Source organism: Salvelinus alpinus, chromosome 1 (assembly GCF_045679555.1).
Source record: "Salvelinus alpinus chromosome 1, SLU_Salpinus.1, whole genome shotgun sequence".
Lineage (NCBI taxonomy): Eukaryota > Metazoa > Chordata > Actinopteri > Salmoniformes > Salmonidae > Salvelinus > Salvelinus alpinus.
This window is the reverse complement of record NC_092086.1, coordinates 85136654-85159381: the sequence shown is the minus strand read 5'-3', so window position 1 is coordinate 85159381 and position 22728 is coordinate 85136654. Positions and strand designations below refer to the sequence as shown.

The 22728-nt window shown below is 44.5% G+C and overlaps 1 protein-coding gene and 1 long non-coding RNA gene across 6 annotated transcripts in view; one reads left to right on the top strand and one right to left on the bottom strand.

Annotated features, from left to right (window-relative positions):
* The window catches only part of LOC139532366 (cytospin-B-like), a 189643-nt gene that overhangs the window by 45388 nt on the left and 121527 nt on the right, over positions 1-22728 (top strand). For all 5 annotated transcript variants that reach the window (XM_071329872.1, XM_071329847.1, XM_071329864.1 and 2 more), the window contains 2 exons: positions 10289-10477; positions 10980-11112. In XM_071329872.1, coding sequence (XP_071185973.1) covers positions 10313-10477; positions 10980-11112 — 298 coding nt within the window. In that variant the 5' untranslated portion in view covers positions 10289-10312. The remainder of the gene's footprint in view (positions 1-10288; positions 10478-10979; positions 11113-22728) is intronic.
* Positions 1-22728, bottom strand: part of LOC139532402 (uncharacterized) — a 79300-nt gene that overhangs the window by 43764 nt on the left and 12808 nt on the right. The gene's annotated exons all lie outside the window — the stretch shown is intronic.

The window sequence follows — 22728 nt, the reverse complement described above, 5'->3', positions numbered from 1 at the left end:
GCTGACCCCTTTTATTGATGTAGGACACCAGAGGTAAATATGTACACAATGGTGGAAAAAGTCCCCATTGTCATACTTGAGTAAAAGTAAAGATGTCTTAATAGAAAATTACTCAAGTAAAAGTGAAAGTCACCCAGTAAAATACTACTTGAGTAAAAGTCTAAAAGTATTTGGTTTTACATATACTTAATATCAAACGTACATTTAATTGCTAAAATATACTTAAGTATCAAAAGTAAAAGCATAAATCATTTCAAATTCCTTATATTAAGCAAATCAGACGGCACCATTAAAAAAAAACTATTTACAAACGAAGCGTTTGTGTTTAGTGGGTCTGCCAGATCAGAGGCAGTATGGATGATAAAGGATGTTCTCTTGATAAGTGTGTGAATTGGACCATTTTCCTGTCCTGCTAAGCATTAAAAATGTAACTAGTACCTTTGGGTGTCAGGGAAAATGTATGAAGTAAAAAGTACATTATTTTCTTAAGGAATGTAGTAAAGTAAAAGTTGTCCAAAATATAAATAGTAAAGTACAGATACCCGTAAAACGACTTCAGTGGTACTTTAAAGTTGTTTTACTTAAGTACAATATATAACTAGGAATAAAGTGACTAGCAACAGTACAGATAATAAACAGTAGCAGCAGCATGTGATGAGTCAAAAACGTTAGTGCAAAAAGGGTAGCAGTCTTATGGCGAGAAGCTGTTCAGGGTGCTGTTGGTTCCAGACTTAGTGTATTGGTGCCGCTTGCCATGCAGTAGCAGAGAGAACAGTCTATGACTTGGTTGGCTGGAGTTTTTGACTTTATTTAACCTTAATTTAACTAGACAAGCCAGTTAAAAACTAATTCTTATTTTACAATGATGGCCTACCCTGGCCAAACCCTCCCCTAATGACGCTGGGCCAGTTGTGCACCGCTCTATGGGACTCCTGATCACAGCCGGTTGTGATACAGCCCAGGATCGAACCAGGGTTTATAGTGAAGTCTCTAGCACTGAGATGCAGTGCCTTAGACCACTGCGCCACTCGGGACACCGGCTGGTATAGAGGTCCTGAATGACAGGGAGCTCTGCCCCAGTGATGTACTAGGCTGTACGCACTACTAATTGTAGCATCAAGAAAGCCAAGCAGTTGCCATAACAAGCGGTAATGCAGACAGTCAAGAGGCTCTCAATGGTGCAGCTGTAGAACAATATTTCAGCCTCCTGAGGGGGAAGAGGCATCGTCGTGCCCTCTTCACGGTGTGTGTGGAACATGATCATTCCTGGAATTTTTGGGTTTTAGGGCTAAGGCCATTTGGCCTTCAAGAGGTGCCCAATCTGCCAGAGCACCAAGGCCATCTGCTAAGGCACCAAGGCCATTAACCAAAATTGCAATTTAATTGATTTGAAAACCAAAAAACAGTAGCTATTCTACTAAGAAAAACATAATTGTACATAAATAATTAGCCTACATGTCAAAGTGTAGGTGATAGCCTATGAGTATTGGCTACTATCTGTCATGTCCAGACCGATGCTGACATGAGGGAGGCGCCTGAAAATGTAGCCAAACTTTAATGAGACTTTGAATTACTACTTCCGGCGCCGACAGAGATGGCCGCCTCGCTTCGCGTTCCTAGGAAAATATGCAGTATTTTGTTTTTTTATGTGTTATTCCTTACATTGGTACCCCAGGTAATCTTAGGTGTCATTACATACAGTCGGGAGGAACTACTGAATATAAGAGCAACGTCAACTCACCATCGTTACAACCAGGAATATGACTCTCCCGAAGCGGATCCTGTGTTTTGCCTTCCACCCAATACAATGGATCTGATCCCAGCCGGCGACCCTAAACAACGACGCCGTAAAAGGGGCAAACGAAGCGGTCTCCTGGTCAGGCTTCGGAGACAGGCACATCGCGCTCCACTCCCTAGCATACTACTCGCCAATGTCCAGTCTCTTGACAACAAGGTTGATGAAATCCGAGCAAGGGTAACATTCCAGAGAGACATCAGAGATTGTAACGTTCTTTGCTTCACGGAAACATGGCTCACTCGAGAGACGCTAACGGAGTCGGTGCAGCCAGCTGGTTTCTTCACGCATCGTGCCGACAGAAACAAACATCTTTCTGGTAAGAAGAGGGGCGGGGGTGTATGCCTTATGATTAACGAGACGTGGTGTGATCATAACAACATACAGGAACTCAAGTCATTCTGTTCACCTGATTTAGAATTCCTCACAATCAAATGTCGACCGCATTATCTACCAAGGGAATTCTCTTCGATTATAATCACAGCCGTATATATTCCCCCCCAAGCAGACACATCGATGGCCCTGAACGAACTTTATCTGACTCTTTGTAAACTGGAAACCACACACCCTGAGGCTGCATTCATCGTAGCTGGGGATTTTAACAAGGCTAATCTGAAAACAAAACTCCCTAAATTCTATCAGCATATCGATTGTGCTACCAGGGCTGGTAAAACCTTGGATCATTGTTATACTAACTTCCGCGACGCATATAAGGCCCTCCTCCGCCCTCCTTTCGGAAAAGCTGACCACGACTACATTTTGTTGCTTCCAGCCTACAAACAGAAACTAAAACAGCAAACTCACACGCTCAGGTCTGTTCAACGCTGGTCCGACCAATCTGATTCCACGCTTCAAGACTGCTTCGATCACGTGGATTGGGATATGTTCCGCATTGCGTCCAACAACAACATTGACGAATACGCTGATTCGGTGAGCGAGTTCATTAGAAAGTGCATTGACAATGTCGTACCCACAGCAACGATTAAAACATTCCCAAACCAGAAACCGTGGATTGATGGCAGCATTCGCGTGAAACTGAAAGCGCGAACCACTGCTTTTAACCAGGGCAAGGTGACCGGAAACATGACCGAATACAAAACAGTGTAGCTATTCCCTCCGCAAGGCAATCAAACAAGCTAAGTGCCAGTATAGAGACAAAGTAGAGTCGCAATTCACAGCTCAGACACAAGAGGTATGTGGCAGGGTCTACAGTCAATCACGGATTACAAAAAGAAAACCAGCCCCGTAGCGGACCAGGATGTCTTGCTCCCAGAGAGACTAAATAACTTTTTTGCTCGCTTTGAGGACAATACAGTGCCACTGACACGGCCCGCTACCAAAACCTGCGGGCTCTCCTTCACTGCAGCCGAGGTGAGTAAAACATTTAAACGTGTTAACCCTCGCACGGCTGCAGGCCCAGACGGCATTCCCAGCCGCGTCCTCAGAGCATGCGCAGACCAGCTGGCTGGTGTGTTTAAGGACATATTCAATCAATCCTTATCCCAGTCTGCTGTTCCCACATGCTTCAAGAGGGCCACCATTGTTCCTGTTCCCAAGAAAGCTAAGGTAACTGAGCTAAACGACTACCGCCCCGTAGTACTCACTTCCGTCATCATGAAGTGCTTTGAGAGACTAGTCAAGGACCATATCACCTCCACCCTACCTGACACCCTAGACCCACTCCAATTTGCTTACCGACCCAATAGGTCCACAGACGACGCAATCGCAACCACACTGCACACTGCCCTAACCCATCTGGACAAGAGGAATACCTATGTGAGAATGCTGTTCATCGACTACAGCTCAGCATTTAACACCATAGTACCCTCCAAACTCGTCATCAAGCTCGAGACCCTGGGTCTCGACCCCGCCCTGTGCAACTGGGTCCTGGACTTCCTGACGGGCCGCCCCCAGGTGGTGAGGGTAGGTAACAACATCTCCACCCCGCTGATCCTCAACACTGGGGCCCCACAAGGGTGCGTTCTGAGCCCTCTCCTGTACTCCCTGTTCACCCACGACTGCGTGGCCATGCACGCCTCCAATTCAATTATCAAGTTTGCGAACGACACTACAGTGGTAGGCTTGATTACTAACAACGACGAGACGGCCTACAGGGAGGAGGTGAGGGCCCTCGGAGTGTGGTGTCAGGAAAATAACCTCACACTCAACGTAAACAAAACAAAGGAGATGATTGTGGACTTCAGGAAACAGCAGAGGGAGCACCCCCCTATCCACATCGACGGGACAGTAGTGGAGAAGGTGGAAAGTTTTAAGTTCCTCGGTGTACACATCACGGACAAACTGAATTGGTCCACCCACACAGACAGCGTTGTGAAGAAGGCGCAGCAGCGCCTCTTCAACCTCAGGAGGCTGAAGAAATTCGGCTTGTCACCAAAAGCACTCACAAACTTCTACAGATGCACAATCGAGAGCATCCTGTCGGGCTGTATCACCGCCTGGTACGGCAACTGCTCCGCCCACAACCGTAAGGCTCTCCAGAGGGTAGTGAGGTCTGCACAACGCATCACCGGGGGCAAACTACCTGCCCTCCAGGACACCTACACCACCCGATGTCACAGGAAGGCCATAAAGATCATCAAGGACAACAACCACCCGAGCCACTGCCTGTTCACCCCGCTATCATCCAGAAGGCGAGGTCCGTACAGGTGCATCAAAGCAGGGACCGAGAGACTGAAAAACAGCTTCTATCTCAAGGCCATCAGACTGTTAAACAGCCACCACTAACATTTAGTGGCCGCTGCCAACATACTGACTCAACTCCAGCCACTTTAATAATGGGAATTGATGGAAATTATGTAAAAATGTATCACTAGCCACTTTAAACAATGCCACTTAATATAATGTTTACATACCCTACATTACTCATCTCATATGTATATGTATATACTGTACTCTATATCATCTACTACATCTTGCCATCTTTATGTAATACATGTATCACTAGCCACTTTAAACTATGCCACTTTATGTTTACATACCCTACATTACTCATCTCATATGTATAGACTGTACACTATACCATATACTGCATCTTGCCTATGCCGTTCTGTACCATCACTCATTCATATATCTTTATGTACATATTCTTTATCCCTTTACACTTGTGTGTATAAGGTAGTAGTTGTGGAATTGTTAGGTTAGATTACTTGTTGGTTATTACTGCATTGTCGGAACTAGAAGCACAAGCATTTCGCTACACTCGCATTAACATCTGCTAACCATGTGTATGTGACAAATAAAATTTGATTTGATTTGATTTGGAATTAAATATACAGTGCATTCGGAAAGTTTTCAGACCCCTTGACTTTTTTCATATTTTGTTATGTTACAGCCTTATTTTAAAATGGATTAAATAGTTTTTTCCCCCCTCATCAAACTACACACAATACCCCATAATGACAAAGCAAAACCTTTTTTTGTTGAAATTGTTGCAAATGGATTAAAAATAAACTTAAATATGACATTTACATAAGTATTCAGACCCTTTACTCAGTACTTTGTTGAAGCACCTTTGGCAGCGATTATTTTCAACTCTGTCATTCTTGCACAGAACGACAAGCTGACCAATAGAATAAGTCAACTTTTCTACTAAAGTAGATAGTAGATTTGCAGTAAGTCAGCCAGTCCGATGTGCAGCCAGACTTATTAGCCACTCCTTTTGCCCCATCTCTTTCAACCATACAGTTTTTCAATTGCTCATCAATCCATGGAGCCTTAACAGTTCTAACAGTCAGTTTCTTAACAGGTTCATGTTTATCAGTAATTGGAAGAAGCAATTTAATAAATTCATCAAGTGCAGCATCTGGATGCACCTCATTAATCACATCAGACCAACAAATATTTTTAACATCATCCATATAAGAGTCACAGCAAAGTATTTTGTATGATCTCTTTAGGCCGAGCTGTTGTAACTTTGGCTTTCCTGGATATAGCCACTATATTGTGATCACTACATCCAATGGGTACAGATACAGCTTTAGAACAAAGGTCTACAGTATGAGTAAAAAAGTGATTGATACATGTGGATGATCTTGTTCCTGTAGTGTTTGTAAACACCCTGGTAGGTTGATTAATAACCTGAACCAGATTACAGGCACTGGTTACAGTAAGAAACTTCCTCTTGAGAGGACAGCTTGATGAAAAGCCGCCAATATTCAGGTCCCCAAGACAGTAGACCTCTCTGTTTGCATCACATGCACTATCAAGCATTTCACACACATTATTTAGATACTGACTTGGTGGCCTATAGCAACACCCCAAAAATAAAAGACTTTAAGTAAGGTGGCATAGATAGCGCTTTGCATTCAGACCACAGAATCTTTTGCCTTATGTTTGTAGTCTTTCATGTGCCTTTTTGCAAACTCCAGACGTGCTGTCATGTGCCTTTTTCTCTGGAGTGGCTTCCGTCTGGTCACTCTACCATAAAACCCAGATTGGTGAAGACTTGTCCTTCTGGCAGGTTCTCCCATCTCAGCCAAGGAACTCTGTAGTTGTGTCAGAATGGTCATTGGGTTCTTGGTCACCTCCCTGACTAAGGTCCTTCTTGCCCGGTTGCTCAGTTGGTCAGTTACGCGGAGTCTGTGTAGTTCCATATTTTTTCATTTTACCAATGATGGAAAACACTGCTCTTGGAAAGGTTCAACACTCTAGAAATGGTTTTATACCCTTTCCCAGATATGCCTCATTACAATTCTATCTCTGAGATCTACAGACAGTTCCTTGGACTTCATGGTATAGTTTCTGTCTGATATGCACTGTCAACTGTGGGACCTTAAATAGACAGGTGTGTTCATTTCTACATCATGTCCAAACAATTAAATAGGCCACAAGTGGACACCAATCAAGTTGTAGCAACATCTCAAGGATGATCAAAGGAAATTGGATGCACCTGAGCTCAATTTGGAGTGTCATAGCAAAGGGGTGTGAATAATTATGTAAATGAGATTGCTGTATTTCATTTTCAATACATTTGCAAACATTTCAAATAACATGTTTTTAATTTGTCATTATGGGGTATTGTGTGTAGATGTCTGATACATTTTGGGGGGAATTCAGGCTGTAATACAACAAAATGTGGAATAAGTCAAGGGGTATGAAGGGGTATACTTTCTGAAGGCACTGTATGTATACAGTTGAAGTCGGAAGTTTACATACACTTAGGTTGGAGTCATTAAAACTCATTTTTCAACCACTCCACAAATGTATTGTTAACAAACTATAGTTTTGGCAAGACGGTTAGGACATCTACTTTGTGCATGACACAAGTAATTTTTCCAACAATTGTTTACAGAATTCACTTATAATTCACTGTATCACAATTCCAGTGGGTCAGAGGTTTACATATACTAAGTTGACTGTGCCTTTAAACTGCTTGGAAAATTCCCGAAAATTATGTCATGTCTTTAGAAGCTTTCGATAGGCTAATTGACTTAATTTGAGTCAATTGGAGGTGTACCTGTGGATGTATTTCAAGGCCTACCTTCAAACTCAGTGCCTCTTTGCTTGACATCATGGGAAATCAAAAGAAATCAGCCAAGACCTCAGAAAAAAAAAAGAGTCTGGTTCATCTTTGGGAGCAATTTCCAAATGCCTGAAGGTACCACGTTCATCTGTACAAACAATAGTGCGCAAGTATAAACACCATGGGACCACGCAGCCGTCATACCGCTAAAGGAGACGCATTCTGTCTCCTAGAGATTAACGTACTTTGGTGAGAAAAGTGCACATCAATCCCAGAACAACAGCAAAGGACCTTGTGAAGATGCTGGAGGAAACGGGTACAAAAGTATCTATATCCACAGTAAAACAAGTCCGATATCGACATAACCTGAAAGGCCAAAACCGCCATAAGAAAGCCAGACTACGGTTTGAAACTGCACATGGGAACAAAGATCGTACCTTTTGGAGAAATGTCCTCTGGTCTGATGAAACAAAAATAGATCTGTTTAGCAATAATGACCATCATTATGTTTGGAGGAAAAAGGGGGAGGCTTGCACACCATCCAAACCGTGAAGCACGGGGGTGGCAGCATCATGTTGTGGGGGTGCTTTGCTGCAGGAGGGACTGGTGCACTTCACAAAATAGATGGCATCATGAGGCAGGAAAATTATGTAGATATATTGAAGCAACATCTCAAGACATCAGTCAGGAAGTTAAAGCTTGGTTGCAAATGGGTCTTCCAAATGGACAATGACCCCAAGCATACTTCCAAAGTTGTGGCAAAATGGCTTAAGGACAACATAGTCAAGTTATTGGAGTGGCCATCACAAAGCCCTGACCTCAATCCTATAGAAAATTTGTGGGCAGAACTGAAAAAGCATGTGCGAGCAAGGAGGCTTACAAACTTGACTCAGTTACACCAGCTCTGTCAGGAGGAATGGGACAAAATTCACCCAACTTATTGTGGGAAGCTTGTGGAAGGCTACCCGAGACGTTTGACCCAAGTTAAACAATTTAAAAGGCAATGCTACCAAATACGAATTGAGTGTATGTAAACTTCTGACCCGCTGGGAATGTGATGAAAGAAATAAAAGCTGGAATAAATCATTCTCTCAACTATTATTCTGACATTTCACATTCTTAAAATAAAGTGGTGATCCTAACTGATAGTTTTTCACAATTCCTGACATTTAATCCTGAGTTTAATTGTATTTGGCTGTAGGTATAGCAGACTGGTTCAGAGAGAGGTTGAAAATGTTATTGAAGACACTTGCCAGCTGGTCAGCGTATGCTCTGAGTACGCGTCCTGGTAATCTACCTGACCCTGCGGCCTTGTTAATGTTAACGTTTTTAAAGGTCTTACTCACATCGGTTAGGGAGAGCATCCGGAACAGCTCTTGCTCTCATGCATTGTTCAGTGTTGCTTGCCTTGACGCGAGCATAGAAGGCATTTAGCTCATCTAGTAGGCTCGCGTCACTGGGCAGCTCGCGGTTGGGTTTACCTTTGTAATATGTGATAGTTTGAAATACCCTTCCACATCAAACGAACTCAGAGCCGGCATATTAGGATTCAATCCTGTTTGAAGGCTCGTCGGAGGTCGTAGTGGGATTTCTTATAAGAGTCTGTATTAGTGTCCCGCTCCCTGAAAGTGGCAGCTCTAGCCTTTAGCTCAGTGTGGATGTTGCCTGTAATCCATGGCATCTGGTAGGGATGTAGGTTCACTGTGGGGACCGCATCATCGATTAATTTATTAATGAAGCCGGTGACTGATGTGATAATTTCCTTAATACCATCAGGTGAATCCCAGAACATATTCCAGCCTGTGCTAGCGAAACAGTCCTGTAGCTTAACATCCGCTTCATCGGACCACTTCCGTATTCAGCGCGTCACTGGTACTTCCTGTTTGTGTTTTTGCTTGTAAGCAAAAATCAGGAGGATAGAGTTATGGTCAGATTTGCCAAATGGAGGGCGAAGGAGAGCTTTGTATGCATTTCTGTGTGTGTAGTAAAGTTGATTTTTTTTTGCCTCTAGTTGCACAGGTGACATGCTGGTAGAAATTAGGCACTCTCACTCTGTGTTTGTTTGTGTGTGCTATGCTTGTGTGTCAGTCCATAATGATTGGGATACCCTTCCCTCAGACCTCACCTCCCCACCTTGCTTCAAATCAAAGAAAAGCTCATTACAGTAAAGAGTGGAGAAAGCAGTCAGTTGCTCTCCAAGCTAAGAGCACCACCTGTCTGCTTGACACAGACTAGCCTACATCATCTTTCATTATGTGTAGGCTATTCAGAATGTTTGTCTCTATTTGTCAAACAGACATGTGCATTGCTTATTGATGCCAAGCCACTGCCAGTTAAATTACAATCTGCATCTTCCCCTAGTTAAGTGCCTTCAAACCAACTCAGTTGTGTGGTCTGAGTGTGTTGTGTTATATTTGGTTTCTAGTCCCAGTGGTGTGGAGATCTGATTGGACAGGAGGCTGTGTTTTCTCAGCTCTGTAACAGGATGTGTCCTGACTAGCGGGAGTTGACAGTCTCACTACCTCAGCTGTCCTCTCACTCTGCTCAGACTACTGTTGGCTTATGTCTTGTATGTCTTGGCACAGGCTGAAATGCCATCAGTGGCAGCACCATATCCGCTAACCACCCCTTCACACACTCTATACTCTCTTCTCTCAGATATTTAGGCCTGCAGTAGTCTCCCTTTCACTTTACAACTGTACCAAATGTACCCAATATCTGCTTGATAAGAATTAGTCATCTTTTCCTGTACAGAAGGCCACCCAAAGGGTAGCCTATTTTGATGTGAATCTGGAATAGTTTATCTAATACCGCGGGCCATGTTTCACTTATTTTTATTGAAACAAGCTAAATAATGTAAAGCCGTACTGAATATATAGGCTAATCGTGATTCAGTTCTACTTCATAATTTCAACCAGCAGAGGTCACAATGACTGAAGCATTTGTGTCATACCCATGTATTCATAATAATATTTACACCCTGTTATCTCTCTCTCTCCTGTCCATCGTAGGCAGCAGGTATAGCAGACAGAGTCATGCTGAAAGGGGGCATGGCCAAGGCAGTGCTGCCCAAGCCAGGGCTCCAGGAGAGGGCCAAGCAAGCCTCCCTCGCCCCCTCTACCACCACCTCCACCACAGCTACAGGCATCAAAACCTCCAGATCCTCCAACACCCTGGCAACAGACCTGCGCCTTAGCAAGGTGAGTGGTGCCAGACACAGTAGATGACAGGGGCACCACTGAACTCACCCAACATCTCCTTAATGAATGGTGGGAGGTTGGGAGTGGGACAGGTGGGAGGGAGATAGGGGAAGATACCACCCCACCCCTTACATTTTTCTAAGAGCATCTCTGTCCATTTGGATGATTGAAACAAATGTTCAATTGAATTATTCTACCTCTGCATCACGTGCAGACACTGACCTCGGCGGGGTGTCACAAAGCATACACACTCTTAGAAAAAAAGGTGCTATCTAGAACCTAAAACAGTTCTTCAGCTGTCCCCTTTCCACAGAGGGTTTTTACATTGAACCCAAAAGGGTTCTACCTGGAACCAAAAAGGGTTGCACTGACAACATGATTATTTGCCCGAGAGTGCTTTTCAATTTAATACCAGTAGATTGAGGATGTTTTCCAATTGGTAAGGTAATCTGTGGTTTCCTAAATCCTGACTGAGTGTGTATGTATGTGTGTATTGTTCTAGCTGAAGAGGGCCAGTAGTGATGACACACTGGCCAAGCCTGCCCTGGCAGCAGCCATAGGCTCACGCATGAGGAAGACTGTCACTGCAGGGGCCATCTCTGACCTGGCCGAAGCGAGACCTCGCAGCCTCTCAGGTAGGGGACCCATAGTTCAGTGCACACACATCCACACCCACGTTTTGTTCTTCTATCCTCTTGGGGACGTAACATTTATTTCCATTCAAAATCTTATTTTCCCTAACCTTAACCTTAACCCAAACCCTAAACCTAAACCTAACTCTTAAACTTAAACCTAACGACTAACCCATTACCCTAACCCTAATTCTAACCCTAATCCTAAACCGAACCCCTAAGTTTAAAATAGCTTTTGTTCTTATGGAGATGTGGGAAAAGTCCCCACAAGGGAGAATTTTTCTTGTTTTACTATCCTTGAGGGGACTTTTGGGGATTTTAGGTCCCCACATGGATAGAAGAACCAACCCACACACACACAGAGTGCATTCGGAAAGTATTCATACCCCTTGACTTTTTCCATATTTTGTTACATTACAGCCTTATTCTAAAATGTATTACATATTTTTTCCCCCTCATCAATCAAAACACAATACCCGATAATGACAAAGCTAAAACAGTTTTTTTAGACATTTTTGCAAATGTATTAGAGATGCAGAGATTACAGCCTCGAGTCTTCTTGTGTATGACACTACAAGCTTGGCACACCTGTATTTGGGGAGTTTCTCCCGATCTTCTCTGCAGATCCTCTCAAGCTCTGTCAGGTTGGAAGGAGAGCGTTGCTGCACAGCTATTTTCAGGTCTCTCCAGAGATGTTCGATCGGGTTGAAGTCCGTGCTCTGGCTGGGCCACTCAAGGGCATTCAGAGACTTGTCCCGAAGCCACTCCTGCGTTATCTTGGCTGTGTGCTTAGGGTCGTTGTCCTGTTGGAAGGTGAACCTTCGCCCCAGTCTGGTTCTGAGCGCCCTGGAGCAGGTTTTCATCAAGGATCTCTGTACTTTGCGGCGTTCATCTTTCCCTCAATCCTGACTAGTCTCCCAGTCCCTGCTGCTGAAAAACATCACCACAGCATGATGCTGCCACCACCATGCTTTACCATAGGGATGGTGCCAGGTTTCCTCCCAACGTGTCGCTTGGCATTCAGGCCAAAGAGTTCAATCTTAGTTTCATCAGACCAGAGAATGTTGTTTCTCATGGTCTGAGAGTCCTTTAGGTGCCTTTTGGCAAACTCCAAGTGGGCTGTCATGTGCCTTTTACTGAGGAGTGGCTTCCGTCTGGCCACTCTACCATTAAAGCCTGATTGGTAGAGTGCTGCAGAGATAGTTGTCCTTCTGGAAGGTTCTCCCATTTCCACAGAAGAACTCTGGAGCTCTGTCAGAGTGACCATCAGGTTCTTGGTCACCTCCCTGACCAACGCCCTTCTCCCCTGATTGCTCAGTTTGGCCGGGAAGAGCCTTGGTGGTTCCAAACTTCTTCCATTTAAGAATGATGGATGCCACTGTGTTCTTCAATGCTGCAGAAATTTTTTGGGTGCCCTTCCCCAGATCTGTGCCTCGACACTTTTCTGTCTCAGAGCTCTACGGACAATTCCTTCGACCTCATGGCTTTGGTTTTTGCTCTGACATGCACTGTCAATTGTGGGACCTTATATAGACAGGTGTGTGCCTTTCCAAATCATGTCCAATCAATTGAATTTACCACAGGTGGACTCCAATCAAGTTGTATAAACATCTCAAGGATGATCAATGAAAACAGGATGCACCTAAGCTCAATTTCGAGTTTCATAGAAAAGGGTATGAATACTAATGTAAATAAGGTATTTCTGTTTTTTATTTGTATTAAATTTGCTCGAATTTCTAAAAACCTGTTTTCACTTTGTAGTTATGGGTATTGTGTGTAGATTGATGAGGGAAAAAATGTATTTAATACATTTTAGAATAAGGCCATAACGTAACAAAATGTGGAAAAAGTCAAGGGGTCTGAATACTTTCCGAAATGCTCTGTATATGTACATTCATGCTACACACACATCACAACTGCTGCAACCAGACTCTTATTATTACACTGCACAATTTAAACACTACCCTCCAATCCCCCCTTCCCCAAAACACGTGTAAATATTGGACTATAAATTGTGTTATTCTTATGCTAAAAGGTTTGTTCTATTCTACTGAGCCATTTACTTTATGTTCATATTCTTATATTTTCTTATTTCTTATTGCATTGTCGAGAAGGAACCTGCAATAAGCATTTCGTTGGACGGTGTATACCATGTGTATCCTATACATATGACTAATAAAACATGAAACTTGAAACACAAACACACAATCACACGTCCCTTTTACTTCCTCTTTCTTTGTTATCCATATGAAACAATATTCCACCTGAAAAGAAAATGTAAACTCTGGATCCTTCCAACAAAAAGTAACTGAATGGCCAAGTATCAATCAATGTTTTCTATCAAATATTGTAGTTGACTTTTTGTATGCTGAGTCGTCTGTCTGTGTGAAATAATCACACACACTGCATTTACGTATCAGAGAGGGTAATGGTGTTTTTCCAATAATCAGTTCAGAATCACACTTCACTCCTTCTTGTAGTCCCTGTTGTTGATCTCATTTTGCTCTGTGATGAACAACCAGGGAGACATCGGGTACAACTTCCCCTGATGGCCACTAGAGGGCCATAGATCATCACTCTGATTTGCTAAAATTGCTCAAGTTCTACAATACAAGCCATAAAGAACTTTCCCTGAAATCCCCTCTTTATTTCCATATCTGTTCAGTGTCTAGTTGGCCTGTTGGGATGCAGGTGGTTGTCTGAGTAGTCTCCTATTGTTTCTGGGTCCAAACCTGACACAGTGAGTGGACATTATCGTTGTCTGCCCCTCTAACGACCTCTGAATAGTTCTCTGTAATGTGGCCATTTGTTCTGCCATGATACGGAAAATATGAGGACTTATTTTCCAATAGGACAGGTCGGAGCTTATTGAAAGGGAAAGAATGATCATCATTGTTCTCCTTAGAGATTTGTGTGTGTGTGATGAGTATGCACACGTACAGTATGTGTCTTTGTGTGTGTGTGTGCATTAGTGCAGCAAGCGTGAATGTGTTGGGTTGTTAGTTAGTTACACACTCAGATGTTTAGTGTTAGGGACTGTCAGTCAGGGGTTCGAACATGGGTGAGCATGAGGCCTTGGAACAAAAGAACACCCAGAACATGTGTTTGACTGAGTTGAATGTGTTGGACTCTGTGTTGGAACCTCAATAACAACCTTAGAAAATTAACCCAGGGCTCTGTCATTGTGACAGCATAATACTGTAACTGTATCACACTTTCACCCACTGGACACATGCTGTACACATCAATCATCAAGATAGATCTCTCAATTACAGCAGTCATTCATTATAGGCTATATTTTCTAAATATTTTGACTAGTTCACTGTTTAAAGTCATTTGGATTTGCCGTAAATTTATATTAGATTCAACTATACTTTATAGTCTTTTTTACACTGAAATTTGAATTGCATTATATGTTCCATGTCACATAAGTATTTAATGCATTACACAATTAAGGCTCTTGTAATGATTTTCTGAGCATGTGAATAACAAACTAAACCCTTAGCTGTTGTATAAACCCTGTCTGGGTTTTGACTGAACTGAGCATAAGGGCTTCTTAGGAGAATTAAAAAGTGAAGTGTTTGATTGTTTATGGTGTCCCAGTGTGAAGTATGTTGTTGCTGCTGCTGCGTCATAGGAAGATCCTCCCTTTATACAGCCTGCTGTTGTTTAGTCACTTGCATGTCTGTCTCTGATATGTTTGCTACTTTTTTTGCTTGGCTGGCTGTTAATTTCAACAGAAAACAAGTGTGTCTGTGTCTGTGTGTCTGTGTGTGTGTGTGTGTGTGTGTGTGTGTGTGTGTGTGTGTGTGTGTGTGTGTGTGTGTGTGTGTGTGTGTGTGTGTGTGTGTGTGTGTGTGTGTGTGTGTGTGTGTGTGTGTGTGTGTGTGTGTGTGTGGTTGAGTGTGTTTGGTTTTACTATCCTTGTGGGGGTCAGAAGTCCTCACAAGGATAGTAAAACAAGGAAAATTGGGACAAGTGAGGGGACATTTCGCCAGTCCCCACAAGGAAAAACTATATTTTAAGGTTAGGGTTAGGTTAGGGAAAATAGGATTTTGAATGGGATTTAATTGTTTGGTCCCCACAAGGATCGTAAAACAAACGTGTGTGTGTGTTGTACCTACCTTCCACGTGTTGATGTGACGGGCCAGGCAGGGCATTATTGAACTATGGGAACAATATTTAGTCTCACATAGAGAGCAGTAGTAACGGCATCTTTTTGTAGGCACTAACTCTGCCATTGTCATGGTTCCACCTGTCACCAGAGTGTGGCAGAGACCATCCTAGAGACATTAACGACACTCAGGTGTGTCCAAACCACTCAGAGACTCTTAGTTTCCTTTTGATCACTGCTCCTGAGAACCCCCTTAACCTAGGGTACCCCTGGCTAGTACTACATAACCCACTATTATCCTGGTCCACCTACTAGACTGGGGTATGAACTGCCAGACTAAATGCCTAAGACCCCACCAAGAGCCTCTCCGTGTTCCCCGGCATACATTGACGACCAAGACATTTCCGCTCTCCCTCCCGAGTACTTCGACCTCCGGGAGGCCTTCAGTAAGAGGCAATCCGCTACCCTCCCTCCTCATCGTCCATACGACTGCGCCATAGAACTCCTACCCGGCGCCCCCCTTCCCCGGGGAAGCAGTCATGACAATTACATCCGGGAGTCGCTGGAGGCGACTCCCGGATGGTACAGGCTTCTTCTTTGTGGAAAAGAAGGATGGAGGTCTGCGTCCCTGCATCGATTACAGAGGGCTGAACAGGATTACGATTAAGAATCGTTACCCTCTACCCCTGATGTCCGCCGCCTTGGAGTTGGCCCATGGGGCCCAATTCTTCACCCAACTGGACCTCCGCAACACTTACAATCTGGTGAGAATCAGAGAGGGAGATGAATGGAAGACTGCCTTTAACCTCTCTTGGGTACGTGAGACGTTAGCGTCCCACCTCTTCAACAGACAGTGAAACTGCTGGGCGCTAAATTCAAATACAGAAATACTCATTATAAAAATTCAGAAAACAAAACATATTTTACATAGGTTTAAAGATTAACTTCTTGTGAATCCAACCACGGTGTCAGATTTAAAAAATGCTTTACGGCGAAAGCATACCTTACGATTATTTGAGAACATAGCCCAGCAGACAAATCATTACAAACAGTAACCAGCTAAGTAGAAGAGTTACACAAGTCAGAAATAGAGATAAAAGTAATCCCTTACCTTTGATGATCTTCATATGGTTGCACTCAGCAGACATTAATTTACTCAATAAATGTTCCTTTTGTTCGATAAAGTCTCTTTATATCCAAAAACCTCAGTTCTATTCGCACGTTTTCTTCAGTAATCCACAGGCTCAAACGCAGTCAAAACAGGCAGACAAAAAATCCAAATTGTATCCGTAAAGTTCATAGAAACATGTCAAACGATGTTTATATTCAATCCTCAGGTTGTTTTTAGCCTAAATAATCGATAATATTTCAACCGGACAATAACGTCGTCAATATAAAAGGTAAACAAGAAAGGCACTCTCTCGGTCGTGCGCATGAAAAAGCTCTGTGACACTTTAGGGTCCACTCATTCAGACTGCTCTTACTTCCTCATTTTTCAGAATACAAGCCTGAAACAATTTCTAAAGACTGTTGACATCTAGTGGAAGGCATAGGAACTGCAATTTGAGTCCTAAGTCAATGGATACTGTAATGGCATTGAAAAGAAAACTACAAAACCAACAAAAAAACTACTTCCCGAATGGATTTTTCTCAGGTTTTCGCCTTCCAAATCAGTTCTGTTATACTCACAGACACTATTTTAACAGTTTTTGAAACTTTAGAGTGTTTTCTATCCAAATCTACCAGTTATATGCATATCATATCTTCTGGGCCCGAGAAGCAGGCAGTTTAATTTGGGCATGCTTTTCATCCAAAATTCCAAATGCTGCCCCCTACCCTAGAGAAGTTAACACCGAGTGGCCACTATGAGTATTCAGTCATGCCCTTTGGATTGTCGAACTCACCGGCAGTCTTCCAAGCATTGGTCAATGACACGCTTAGGGATATGTTGAATCGTTTTGTCTTTGTTTACCTTCTCCAAGACCCTTCCGGAACACATCCTACACGTCTGCCAAGTCCTGAGACGCATCCTGCAGAGTCAACTATACATCAAGATAGAGAAGTGTGAGTTCCATGTATCCCAAGTTTCTTTCCCGGGCCACATTATCTTTACTGCCGACATCCAAATGGACCCCATAAAGGTGAGAGCGGTCATCGACTGGCCCCGTCCCGCCTCACTCAAACAAGTCCAGCGGTTCCTCGGGTTTGCCAATTTTTACAGGCTTTTTATATACGCAACTTTGGTGCGGTGGCAGCGCCTCTCACGGCCCTAAACTGCAAGTCCCAGAAACGTTTTTGCTGGACCCCAAGGCTGAAAGGGCATTCGGGAAGCTCAAGGGATGTTTCACCTCCGGACCCATCCTCGTCCATCCTGATCCTACCCGTCCCTTCGTGGTAGAGGTGGACGCCTCAGACACCGGGGCAGGGGCGGTCCTTTCACAGCGGAACAAGAAACTGCACCCATGTGCCTTTCTCTCCAAGCGGTTCTCGCCAGCGGAACACAACTACGATGTAGGCAACCGGGAGCTCTTGGTAGTTAAATGGGACCTTAAGGGGTGGAGACACTGGTTGGAGGGGGAACCTCATCCTTTCGTGATTTGGACGGACCATTAGAACTTGGTCTCCATTCAAGAAGCCAAGAGGTTAAACACTCACCAGGGTAGGTGGGCTCTGTTCTTTAACAGGTTCAACTTCACACTAGCCTATCGCCCGGGATCCAAGAATCAGAAAGCAGACGCCTTGTCCCGCCAACATGATGTCTCTAACAAGGAGAGGGACTACGAGATCATCACCCCCAGCTTCGTGGCCCCCGTGATATGGAGTATTGAGACCACGGTCCAACAAGCCCAGACCCGAGAACCTGACCCCGGTGGGGTCTCACTAACAGATGTTATGTTCCGTGATCAGCCCATACCCGGGTACTACAATGGGGACACTCCTCTAAATTAGGGGTCTGGGGTTAATCGGACAGTGGAGTTCCTGAGGTGGAAATTCTGGTTACCCAACATGATTGAGGATGTGAGATCCTTCGTTACGGCCTGCTCCACCTGGGCCCTGAGCAAGTCCTCACAACAGCGACCGGTTGGGTTGCTCCAACCTCTGCCAATCCCCAGCCAGCCCTGGTCCCTCCTGTCCGTAGACTTTACCACAGGCTTACCCCCATCACAAGGGCTTACCTCGATCCTGGTGGTCGTCAATTGGTTTTCCAAGGCAGCCCATTTCATTGCCTTACCTAAGTTGCCCTCAGCAAAGGAGACTGCTGATCTCATGATTACCCATGTCTTTCGACTACATGGACATTGTCTCGGATCGTGGGCCCCAGTTCGTCGCACGGTATTGTAAAGCCTTCTGCTCCCTTTTGGGGGTGTCGGTAAGTCTCTCCTCGGGGTTCCACCCACAGTCGAATGAGCAAACGGAGCAGGCCAACCAGGAGCTGGAGAAGTTCCTCCGCTGTTTCGTCTCCAACCAGGCCAGCAACTGGAGCAAGTGCCTCATCTGGGCTGAGTATGCTCACAACACATTGCCGAACTCGTCCACTGGACTGTTGCCGTTTGAGTGTCAGTTCGGGTTCACCCCCCGTTTCCTGAACAAGAGGCCGAAGCGGGGTGCCATCAGCCGAGGCGTTTATTCGATGAGGTCTCTGCACATGGATCAGAGCGCGTTCCTCCTTGCTTCGCTCATCTGCCTGACACCAACACCAGGCAAACTGGCACCGAAGGCCTCTTCGGCTCCTCCGACCGGGTCAACGGGTGTGGCTGTCCACCCGTGATCTTCCCTTAAGGGTGGACTCGCTGAAGCTCACTCCACGCTACATAGGACCATTCAAGATCCTGAGCCGCATCAACCTGGTCACCTATCGCCTCCAGCTTCCCAGGTCTATGAGAGTATGTCCATACTTTCATGTCTCCCGTCTCAAGCTGGTAAGGACCAGTCCCTTCTCCCCCCCACACCTGCCCCTCCGCCCCCTTGACTTGTTGATGGTCGCCCGGCATATACTGTCCGGAATCTGTTGGAGGCTCGTCGGGTCTGAGGCACCCTGCAGTACCTGGTGGACTGGGAGGGCTACAGCCCGAGGAGCGGGCGTGGGTGCCTGCCTGGAACATCCTGGATCCGGGACTTGTTCGGGACTTGTTCGGGACTACAACCAACTACGTGGTGGTCACCCTGGCTCCGCAGCTGGAGCCGCTCCTAGAAGGGGGGTACGGTCATAGTTCCACCTGTCACCAGAGGGCGGCAGAGACTGTCCTAGAAACATTAACGACACTCAGGTGTGTCCAATTTACTCATTATGATTTCCCTGTTAAAATAGGTGTGTTTTCTGTTGTCCTTTGCAGAAGCTGGAATTGTTGAGACTTAGTGTTTGTTGTTTTTTGTTTTGAGACTTAGTGTTTGTTGTTTTTCAAGTGTTCTGTGATCCTGCGGCTACTGTTTCTCAATAAAGTATTATGTTTATCCTTAACCACTGATTCCTCGTCTGGTCTCTTCTCTGCACCTGGGTCCAATCTCACCACGTCACAGACATGGCTTGTTGGCCAAAGCCTATGGGGAAATTAATGGGGGTTTTGGAGGGTGTTTGGACAAATCCGACAATAAGTTATGTGTTAAACACAGGCTTAGGAGATTTTACATGTTTTGTTCTATGAGATAATATTCCATCAGCTAACATCACGTTTTGTGAATTTTTAAGAATTTATGTAATCAAAACAAGCACAAGCACATAAAGGCCTCATAGTTCATAAAGGTCATGCTAACTGACTGATATTGTCTCCCAGAACAAAATGTATATGATCTCCTAAGGCTGTGTTAACCTCAGACCTTATTTTTGGCGTTTATCCCAAAACACCATACTTTCCCAATTAACTTACCCTATTGGAATGGCTGAACGAACCACAGGTAACTAATTTCCGGATTTGGACTACAAGCTGGTGAGCTCTATTGTGGAAGAATGCTGTGCTATTTCATGTGTTTGGCAGCATTGTGTGTGAATACCACAAAGAAGGGTGGAGCAGGATCTGATCACACTACACCTACTTTAATTGGCTTTGACTGACTGAATGGCTGACTGCAGCTTGCCTGTAGCTGTTCCTACTGCCTTTAGCTGTTCCTACTGTGTGTACAATACACGATGGAAGTATTCAGACCTCTTCACTTTTTCTACATTTTGTTACGTTACAGCCATATTCTAAAATGGATTAAATAACTAATTTTCCTCATCAATCTACACGCAATACCTCATAATGACAAAGCAAAAACAGGTTTTTAGAAATCTATTCAGACAGCCCGCTTGGAGTTTTCCAAAAGGCACCTAAAGGACTCTCAGACCATGAGAAACAACATTCTCTGGTCTGATGAAACTAAGATTGAACTCTTTGGCCTGAATGCCAAGTGTCGCGTCTGGAGGAAACCTGCCACCATCCCTACGGTAAAGCATGGTGGTGGCAGCATCATGCTGTGGTGATGTTTTTCAGCGGCTGGGACTGGGAGACTAGTCAGGATCGAGAGAAAGATGAACGGAGCAAAGTACAGAGAGATTCTTGATGAAAACCTGCTTCAGAGCGCTCAGGACCTCAGACTGGGGCGAAGGTTCACCTTCCAACAGGACAATGACCCTAACCACACAGCCAAGGTTCACCTTCCAACAGGACATCGACCCTAAGCACACAGCCAAGACAATGCAGGAGTGGCTTCAGAACAAGTCCTTGAGTGGCCCAGCCAGAGCCTGGACTTGAACACGATCGAATATCTGTGGAGATACCTGAGAATCGCTGTGCAGCGAGGCTCCCCATCCAACCTGACAGAGCTTGAGAGGATTTGCAGAGGAGAATGGGAGAAACTCCCCAAATACAGGTGTGCCAAGCTTGTAGCGTCATACCCAAGAAGACTCAACGCTGTAATCACTGCCAAAGGTGCTTCAACAAAGTACTGAGTAAAGGGTCTGAATACTTATGTAAATGTGATATTTCTTTTTTATATATATATATATAAATAGGCCCGTCTGAAGTTTGCCAATGACCACCTGGATGATCCAGAGGAGGAATGGGAGAAGGACATGTGGTCTGATGAGACAAAAATAGAGCTTTTTGGTCTAAACTCCACTCGCCATGTTTGGAGGAAGAAGAAGGATGAGTACAACCTCAAGAACACCATCCCAACCGTGAACCATGGAGGGAAGCGTGGAAATATCATTCTTTGGGGATGCTTTTCTGCAAAGGGGAGAGGAAGACTGCACTGTATTGAGGGGAGGATGGATGGGGCCATGTATCGCGAGATCTTGGCCAACAACCTCCTTCCCTCAGTAAGAGCATTGAAGTTGGGTCGTGGCTGGGTCTTCCAGCATGACAACGACCCGAAACACACAGCCAGGGCAACTAAGGAGTGGCTCTGTAAGAAGCATCTCAAGGTCCTGGAGTGGCCTAGCCAGTCTCCAGACCTGAACCAAATAGAAAATCTTTGGAGGGAGCTGAAAGTCCGTATTGCCCAGCGACAGCCCCGAAACCTGAAGGATCTGGAGAAGTTCTGTATGGAGGAGTGGGCCAAAATCACTGCTGCAGTGTGTGCAAACCTGGTCAAGAACTACAGGAAACGTATGGTCTCTGTAATTGCAAACAAAGGTTTCTGTACCAAATATTAAGTTCTGCTTTTCTGATGTATCAAATACTTATGTCATGCAATAAAATGCAAATTAATTACTTAAAAATCATACAATGTGATTTTCTGGATTTTTAGATTCCGTCTTTCACAGTTGAAGTGTACCTATGATAAAAATTACAGACCTCTACATGCTTTGTAAGTAGGAAAACCTGCAAAATTGGCAGTATATCAAATACTTGTTCTCCCCACTGTATATACAGTGGGGAGAACAAGTATTTGATACACTGCCGATTTTGCAGGTTTTCCTACTTACAAAGCATGTAGAGGTCTGTAATTTTTATCATAGGTACACTTCAACTGTGAGAGACGGAATCTAAAACAAAAATCCTGAAAATCACATTGTATGATTTTTAAGTAATTAATTAGCATTTTATTGCATGACATAAGTATTTGATACATCAGAAAAGCAGAACTTAATATTTAGTACAGAAACTTTTGTTTGCAATTACAGAGATCATACGTTTCCTGTAGTTCTTGACCAGGTTTGCACGCACTGCAGCAGGGATTTTGGCCCACTCCTCCATACAGACCTTCTCCAGATCCTTCACGTTTCGGGGCTGTCGCTGGGCAATACGGACTTTCAGCTCCCTCCAAAAATGTTCTATTGGGTTCAGGTCTGGAGACTGGCTAGGCCACTCCAGGACCTTGAGATGCTTCTTACGGAGCCACTCCTTAGTTACCATGGTTGTGTGTTTCAGGTCGTTGTCATGCTGGAAGACCCAGCCACGACCCATCTTCAATGCTCTTACTGAGGGAAGGAGGTTGTTGGCCAAGATCTCACGATACATGGCCCCATCCATCCTCCCCTCAATACGGTGCAGTCGTCCTGTCCCCTTTGCAGAAAAGCATCCCCA